The sequence below is a fragment of the Lemur catta genome, chromosome 15, assembly GCF_020740605.2.
Source record: "Lemur catta isolate mLemCat1 chromosome 15, mLemCat1.pri, whole genome shotgun sequence".
Taxonomy (NCBI): domain Eukaryota; kingdom Metazoa; phylum Chordata; class Mammalia; order Primates; family Lemuridae; genus Lemur; species Lemur catta.
Genome location: NC_059142.1, coordinates 51,526,575 through 51,534,697, shown reverse-complemented (window position 1 = coordinate 51,534,697; position 8,123 = coordinate 51,526,575). Strand labels below are relative to the sequence as shown.

At 57.8% G+C, this 8,123-nt stretch overlaps 1 protein-coding gene across 1 annotated transcript; it reads right to left on the bottom strand.

The window, feature by feature from the left end:
• Nucleotides 1-4,804: 4,804 nt before the first annotated feature.
• Nucleotides 4,805-7,446, bottom strand: GPR142 (G protein-coupled receptor 142). Its single transcript, XM_045569832.1, is given in 4 exon segments — nt 4,805-5,676; nt 6,421-6,579; nt 7,355-7,389; nt 7,391-7,446. Coding segments are annotated over 4 exon segments (1,122 nt in total).
• Between the last annotated feature and the right edge of the window lie 677 nt (nt 7,447-8,123).

The following is an 8,123-nucleotide window of genomic DNA, read 5'->3' as shown; positions in this document are numbered from 1 at the left end:
GCCTCGGAAGGAGGAGGCTGGCGATTACCTCCCGCCTTCCCCTCTTCCCTGAATGGCGGCTCCCCAGCAAGGCCCCCGGACCTAGGCCTGCCTGCATGGCTGCCCCCCAAAGGTACCCCAGAGGCTCACTGGGCCCCACAAGCTAGCGAGGGGGGCAGCAGACCGGTGAGGGCTGGGGCTGGATAAGGGCACAGGATTCTCCCTCCCGCTTGTGACGAGAGGGAGGAGGTCAGCTGCAGCTCTGGTGTCTCCAGGAACCACCCCTGCTCCCACCTTGCCGTGGGCTGTGGCAGTCCCCCTGTCCCAGTACCCTCCTGGCCCCTTTCCCCATCCTGCCGGGTGGGGCTCCTGCTGCCAAGGCTCAAGCTGGCTTGGAGGGCAGGATGCCCACATGGCTGCCGTGGACAGGAACCACGGACCTGGGGGCGAGTAGGCGGGACCCGGACACTGACTGAGACCCAGGGGCTCTGGACCCAGGCAGGCCAAGCTCCCCAGAGGGGGGAGGCCAGCTGGAAGGGCCGGCCATACCCTGCCAGTGGAGGGGTGGGAGGAGGGGCTGATGAAAGGAACCTTCGGCCCACCATGCCCAGGAAGCCACCAGAGTGGTCTGAGAAAACTGCAGGGGGCTCCAGCGCCCTGGGCTGGCCAACCCAGCGTGGCAGATGTGACTTCAGGGCGGAGGAGAGTGACAAGGGGTACAGCTGAGCTCTCCCACCCACCTACTCCACACTGGCTGTGGGCCCAGGGCAGGCACGGTTTTCTTTGCAAGAACTTGGATCATCCTACAAATTGGGCCTAAAAGGTCCGTCCTCCAGCCCCCGCCTGACCGTCCACACAGCCGGTCCTGCAGCGCCCCCTGCTGTCTGACATGACAGGGACAGGTGTGAGACCCTCCTAGGAGCTCATGCTGCCCCCGCTGACAAGGAGTCAGGATTTCCAAGACACCACCATGCCAAAGGCTGTCCTGTGGTCCCTGCCAGCACCCACCCAACCTAGGTACTCAGTGTTTACTTTTTTGTTTTTTTGAGACAGAGTCTCACTCTGTTACCTGAGCTAGAGTGCCGTGGCGTCAGCCTAGCTCACAGCAACCTCAGACTCCTGGGCTCAAGCGACCCTCCAGCCTCAGCCTCCCGAGTAGCTGGGACTACAGGCATGCACTGCTGGGCCCGGCTAATTTTTCTATTTTTAGTAGAGACAGAGGTCTCACTCTTGCTCAGGCTGGTCTCGAACTCCTGACCTCAAGTCATCCTCCCACCTTGGCCTTCCAGAGTGCTAGGATTGCAGGCATGAGCCACTGCACTTGGCCAACAAACCTTTTCTGAATGAAAAGATACCATCAGTGTGGAGGGTGTATAGCAGACTGAGGGAAGTGTCTTAAAGAAAGAACCTGCCCTCAGATACCTCTTCAACAGGGTTTACTACTTCAAAAACATCAAGATCTTCCGAGCATCCAAGAAGAAAGGAGAGATCATGTTTAAAGATACAAGCCTGGCTTTGAATCCTGTTATGCCAACCAGGGAGAAGAAAAGGTAGGGACATTTCATATGCAGCTAAGAGAAAAGTTACTTTCATCAGAGACTGGATACACAGGCAAGCTAGCATTTCTCTTTAAAATAACCGTAGTATTAGGGGATGAACTGCGTCCACCCCCAAATTCATACGTTGGAGGCCCAACCTCCAGTACCTTAAAGTGTGACTGTATTTGGAGATAGGGCCTTCAAAGAGGTGATTAAATTAAAAGGAGGCCAATCTTTGTTATAATCCAATCTCTATAAGAAGAGAAGATTAGGGCACAGAGGGACACCAGGGGGTGCGTGCACAGAGGAAAGGCCACGGAGGACACGGTGAGACAGTGGCCATCTGCAAGCCACGGGGAGAGGCCTCAGAGGAAGCTCAAGCTGTGGACACCTGGTGCTTGGGCTTCCAGCCCCCAGCACTGTGAGAAAACAAATTTCTGTTATTTATGCACCCCTGTCTGCAGTATTCCGTCATGGCAGCCCTAGAAAAACCAACATTAAATACATAGAGTCCAGGAAATAGTTTATCCACCAACGTCCAAACCAGCAAAAATCATGTAAGGCTGGGGAAGAACTGAAAGACACGTGACAAATAACCATCCTCAAATGTTAACGAAAGGTTAATGATAGTAAGATCAGCTGCCAAAACAGACACTACGTAGTAGGAATCGTAAAGAATAAACTTAGAATTTCAAAAAGGAGCCGGTGCGGTGGCTCATGCCTGTAATCCTAGCACTCTGGGAGGCCAAGGCGGGAAGATCGCTTGAGGTCAGGAGTTCGAGACCAGCTTGAGCAAGAGTGAGACCCTATCGCTACTAAAAATAGGAGAAAAAATTACCTGGGCAACTAAAAATAGAAAAAATTAGCCGGGCGTCGGGGCAAGTGCCTGTAGTCCCAGCTACTCGGGAGGCTGAGGCAGGAGGATCGCTTGAGCCCAGGAGTTTGAGGTTGCTGTGAGCTATGATGAGGCCACTGCACTGTAGCCCAGGCAATAGAGAAGACTCCGTCTCAAAATAAATAAATAATGAAAAATAGAATTTCAAAAAGGATTTCCGTTAGTGAAGGTATTTCAGTGGATGGTGGGTGGGTGGAGTATGGAGGGAGAAGGATAAATGGAAACCAGTTTAGTCTTTGCTCTAGAAGCCAGTTGAGAGTTTAATAACAAAAACCAAAGGAACAAAGGCAGATTTAATAAACTTCTCATTTGCATTTCAGTGACATGCTTACTGAAGTGATAATCCTTTCACTTGATTAAAGGTTACAAAAATGTTAAAAAAACCTGTTAACTAACGCATTTTATTAGGAAAATATGATACTGGTGCTGAAATAACGACAAGCCCAAGACTAGGAAGTTCTGAGCAAGGCAGAGCCCCCCGGAGATTGCCCTTCCTCTAAGCGCCTACACCTGAGAGCACCTGAAAGGCGTGGGTACAACGGGCAGTGGCCCAGGACCCAGCAGACATGGGTCTGAGTCTCTGGGTTGCTCTTGGCTGGCTCTGGGCTAAGGGCGGACTATGATGTTTAACCCTTCTGTGCCTCAGTTTCCTCAGTCTGTAAAATGGTCACCTCACTCGGTTTGCAGGGTTGTTTGAAAACACTGATGTTGCCCCAGCCTGCGGGTACAAGTGAGATATTAACACTGGAGTTCTGGCACCTCGAAGCTCCAACCTGTGCAAAACTCTGCCTGCCTCAAAAGAGCCTCCACAATTGTTTCTGGAAGTTTCTGGTTTTGCCGGTGCTCAGGGCCAGGTGAGCCAATTTTGTGCTTTGGTCTCCTGGAGAACAGCCCACTGGCAAGTTGGAAGAGGCATCCTGTCGCTGGCCTAGACCAGCCGCTGTGGCTGTCCATGAAGACCCTCTTCCCTGTCACTGGGTGCCCTGCTGCAGGGTCCCCGCAGGTTTCTCTCGGAGTGGTAAGAAGCCCCTCCCCCACAGGGTTCCATGAGGTTCTGCATCCAAGCCACCTTGGGCTCTCTTCCCTGTCCTTCTGTGGGACACACCTGGACTGGGCTGGGGCAGGCACCGTCCAATGCCCCCTTCTACCCCCGGTCCTGCCTCCCCCTCCTCCCTAAGCAAGGAGCGGAGCCTGGTGCATTGACCCGCCCCAGATCATGCTCCTGGGTGGGTGTGCGGCTGTGGCACGGCGACCGCACGGTACCCACAGTCACAGGCCCCCGGCAGGACCAGAAGTCTTTCACATCAGTCGGGTCAGGTTGTGCCACTCCATGTGTTTTGGTTTTCAGAGCTTTTTGGAGCTAAAGGGTAACTTGTGTGATCCTCTTTCTGGGCGTCACTGAACCTGCCTGTGTGGACGTCCTTGCTCTGGGGAGCAGGAGAGAGGAAAGGGGGAAAGCTGAGCATTTATTCTGCACTGACTGTGTGCCTGGTGCACATCTGGCTCTTTTGCCTATGTCATCCCACTAAGGGGGTGGAGGCCAGGTCTGAACCTCCCATTCAAGACAAAGAACAAAGGTCAGAAAATGGCCCCAGCTTGGCCACTAATGTGTTTACCCGATACTTGGAGCAGGTGAGAGTTCCATCTGCTAATCTCTCCCAGCTGGCTCTCCAGGCCGGCAGCAGTGCTGGGCAGGAGCAAGGGCCCTGGGAAGCCTCCTTGAGAGCCTGGGGAGGGGCCGGGCTGAATCCCCCTTGGCCCGACCAGGATGTCTGAGCCCTCAGGGGCTGTGTCTCCCGGGCTGGATGGACACAGGCGTGGGGCATCAAATCTGCTTCAAGACCACTCCCTCTGGCTGGCCCTAAGGCCCAAGCGGCCCCCCTCCCATTGCAACCAATACGTTTGGTTCCCCCAGCTCAGGAGAGGCCTTGAACCTACAGCTGTCTTCCTTTTCAAACCCTAGTGTTGCCACCAGGAGCTAGAGAGGTGATCAGTTCAGGGGTGAGAGGCAGGCCCCAGGAAAGGAGGTGGACTGTAGACGATTCACATCCATCCATCCATACAGCTGTCCATTCATTCAACCAATATTAACTTAGCATTGCAATGTGCCAGGCAAAATGCCCCTCACAAAGGAATGCCCATCGTGGCTGACGCTATTAGCCTGTGCCTGCTGGAGCCCTTTCCTTTCCCAGGACGTGTGGATTGTTGGTGAAGCAAATGTGAGAGTTGGCTACATGTCCTCCTCTCTACTGGGGAGCTACCCCAGAAAAATGAGCCTCACTCCCAGCCAAGCGAAGCAGGGTGGTGTCAATACAGTTTTGTTGGGCACGACCACAAAGGCCCCAGTACACGTGGCCCTGAGCTACCCGAGCACCCTGGCTGGGCCCCTCCCCTACAATTGTTCTCCTTTGGAGAGTCCTAGAGGCTTCTGCACAGGCTCCACCACCATGCCCTCTGGCCGTGTCCCCAGCATGCAGGGCAGGTGGGCATCGTGGATGACCTGTCGGGCAGTGGCCCGGAAAGTCTTGCTGACGAAGCAGTAGAGGCCAAAATTGACCACCGTGTTGAGCATGGCCGCCATGTTGGCCACGTCCAAGGCCAGGTGGACCCTCCAGTCCCGGTAGACGGGGGCCACGTACATGTGGAAGAGCATGACGAAGATCCGGGGTGCCCACAGGAGGGCGAAGAGCGTGGTGACACCCAGGAGGATGGCTGTGCTCTTGCCCACCCGGGGGTGCGGCCCACTCTGGCACCTCTTCCGTAGCCGGTGGATGATGGCCGAGTTGGTGACCAGGAACACACCACAAGGGATGAAATAGACGATGAGGCAGTGAGCCCACTTGAGGACCTTGTCCAGCGTGGTGGGCGGGTCGGCGTCCCTCCACACATCCAGCCACCAGTAGAAGGGGATGCCCGTCAGCAGGGCGGCACTGAGGACAGTGGCAATGGCCCGGCGGGTGCGGCCTGGGGACGAGGCAGCCCGATGGTGCAAGGGGCGGCACAGGGCACTGTAGCGGTCGACCGTGAGCAGGACGGCGATCCAGACCGAGGCGTGGTTGGCAGCAAACTCCAGGATGTTCGCCGTGCGCACCACAGCCTGGGGCACCTGGCGGGCCAGCATGGCCCCCTGCAGGAGGAAGCCCACGAACACGATGACCACCTGCGTTACGATGTCCGAGGCCGTGAGTGCCAGAAGGTAACAGTAGGATGGCTTCCTGGTCCTGGTGGCGAGGCGGGCCAGGGCCGCCGTGGTCAGCAGGTTGACTGATGGCCACCGGGGTCAGAGGGGAGAGGTCAGAGGCATTCAAAGAGATGCTCAGACTTTGCTTTCCAAAATGTTCTCACCATCCCTCCCCACCTGCTTGTGCCATAGGCTGTGCTGGCTTCTCTTTTTCCTCTTTCCAGAACCCTCTTAAAACCCACTTTACCGAGAAGGCCAGTGAGGTCAGCCCTGCCCTGCCCGTCCACACCTCTAGGCCACTGGCTTCACCGGCTCACACACAGGGAACTCGTGTGGCAAGGTGTCCTCAGAAGCCCCCTGTCCTGTGGCGTTCCCCTCCAGGTCCTTTTTAGGTTTCATTGTCCCCCGCAGCAGGGATGGGTTTACTCACCGGACTGAGACCACTACCCCTTCCTGCATCCACGCACGCACCCCGCCCCGAGCTCTGCTCTCTGAGGGCAGCGGGCAGTCCAGGGAGCTGGCACCGCGCTGAGCGTGGGCCTGGAGAACTTAGTCACCCCGGGACAGGGCTCGCTGCTGGCAAGGGAGGCGGCTGTCTGCTCTGGTGAAACCTTGGGTTTAGCTGTGAGCACCCCAAATCCCCAGTCCCTTTTACCCCTTTCCTCACCGTGCCCGCCAGCGACCCAGAATACCCCCATAAAGGCAAGGGGAGAGCTGGGTCTCTGATCCTGGGCCTCAGGGGTCAGCACAGAGGACTGGCACCCACTGAAGGAGGACCCCCCATTTCTGACCACGCCCAAGCCCCCAGCCCCCAGCTCCCCACTCACCAGGCAGCCCTAGGCCCAGCAGGACACTGTAGTAGATGACAGGGATGACGCCAGCCACACACGGGGACCGCTCTGGGATCTCCGGCCAGTGGTCTCCAAACTCCAGGCTTGGCCCACTGCCGTTGGGCGTGGGCGGCAGGGCCGTGCATGGCTGCCCAGCTAGGAATGGCAGATGGGCAAGGTCATGGCCCCTGGTCTCTCTCCAACCTGGCTTGGCAGCAGCCCCACCCTGACCCTGGGTCTTTCTACTCACCCTGCTCAGTGCAGACTGGGGTCACGGCCAGGCAAACAGCCATATCTGTGGCCGCAGAGTTCTCATCCACCCACCCCTCAGTGGCCCGGCTGACCCACGGGTGGGAAGAAATCCCTGGTGGCCTGGCCTGCTGCCAAGAGACATCGCTCCCTGTGGGTTGTCACCCTGGACAGCAGAGGCTCCGAGTGAGGACCCCAGGGGCGCTGGGCCTCCTCTGGGTGGGCCGAGTGCGGCAGGAGCAGCTGTGTTTCAATCAGCACACACGGCCATTCTGACCCACGGGGTCCCCAGTGGCTGCACTGCTGCATTCAACAGCGTCCCCTCTAAGGACAGGTTGTTATGAGGGTCCCCTCTTTTGTAAGCTAAAGAGCACCCACTTCATGGGTTAGCCCACTGAAGCTGGAATGGCCCTGGTCTTCAGCTGGGGAAACTGAGTCCACAGAGGTAAGATGGCAGGTCTGGGAGGACCACCATCCACGTGCTGTGGCCCCTGCTCTCCCAAACTGCACTGTGAGTCTCTTTTGGTTTTACCTTCTAGCTTTTGATTTCCTGCTGAACTGGGGGGCGGCGCTCACTGTCCACTCACTCTCAGCTTCCTCTTCCCCCAGCCTCTAGGTCCCTACCTGCCTCTTGCCTTCCTGCCTGCACCTTGTCCCCGCACCCCATTTCAGGATACTTTACCTGTGTCTCGCTCCTCAAGTCCCATGCTCCTGGGCCGAGTCCTGGGTCACCTGTGGCCTCTCCTGTGGGTCCCCACAGTTCCCGCCCAGCATCACCAGCTGTACCTGCACCCCCGGCTCTCTAAGCAGTTGTTTGCCCCGATTCTTGCTGAGGCACTGAGCCTGTTAGCACAAGGGTGGGGGGAGGAGGGGGGAGGAGAAAGGAAAGGACGGGGCGGAGGCTCAGGGGAGTGAGCTTCCAGCAGGTGCCGCTGCCGCTGCGCCAGAGCCTCTAGGCAAACCAGGGTCCCTCCCTCGGGGTGCGCATGCAGGGTAGGGGCTTGGGCCTGGTGGAGGGCTTTAGGAGAGAAGGACTGGGGGGAGGTGGGGTCTGTCTCGGGGAGGAGGTAGGGAGGGGAAGAGGCAGGATGGCAGGATCGGGGCTCTGGACAGGTTGTCTCATGCTCCAGGCACTCTGCAAACTGGCCCTGTCTTTGCTGGGGTGGTCACACTGCAGGGGTGAGGACTTTGGGGACAGGCAGAAGGATTCGGGGCATCCACACTCTGAAAGGGGTTTCCTGGCGGGCACGAGAGAAGGACACTTCTGCTGGGGAGTGGGGGAACAGTGCTGGGTGGGAGGGGTGAGGCTGCCGCAGGAGAGAGGCCTGAGGGACCAGGTTGGAAGGGGCCAGTCCTGCAGAGGCCATGGTGGGGGGTGGGGTCGAGGCCACCCCGAGGGGGCTGCTGGCCAGGAAGGGCGGCAGGAAGCCGTGCTCCGTGGACAGCCACCT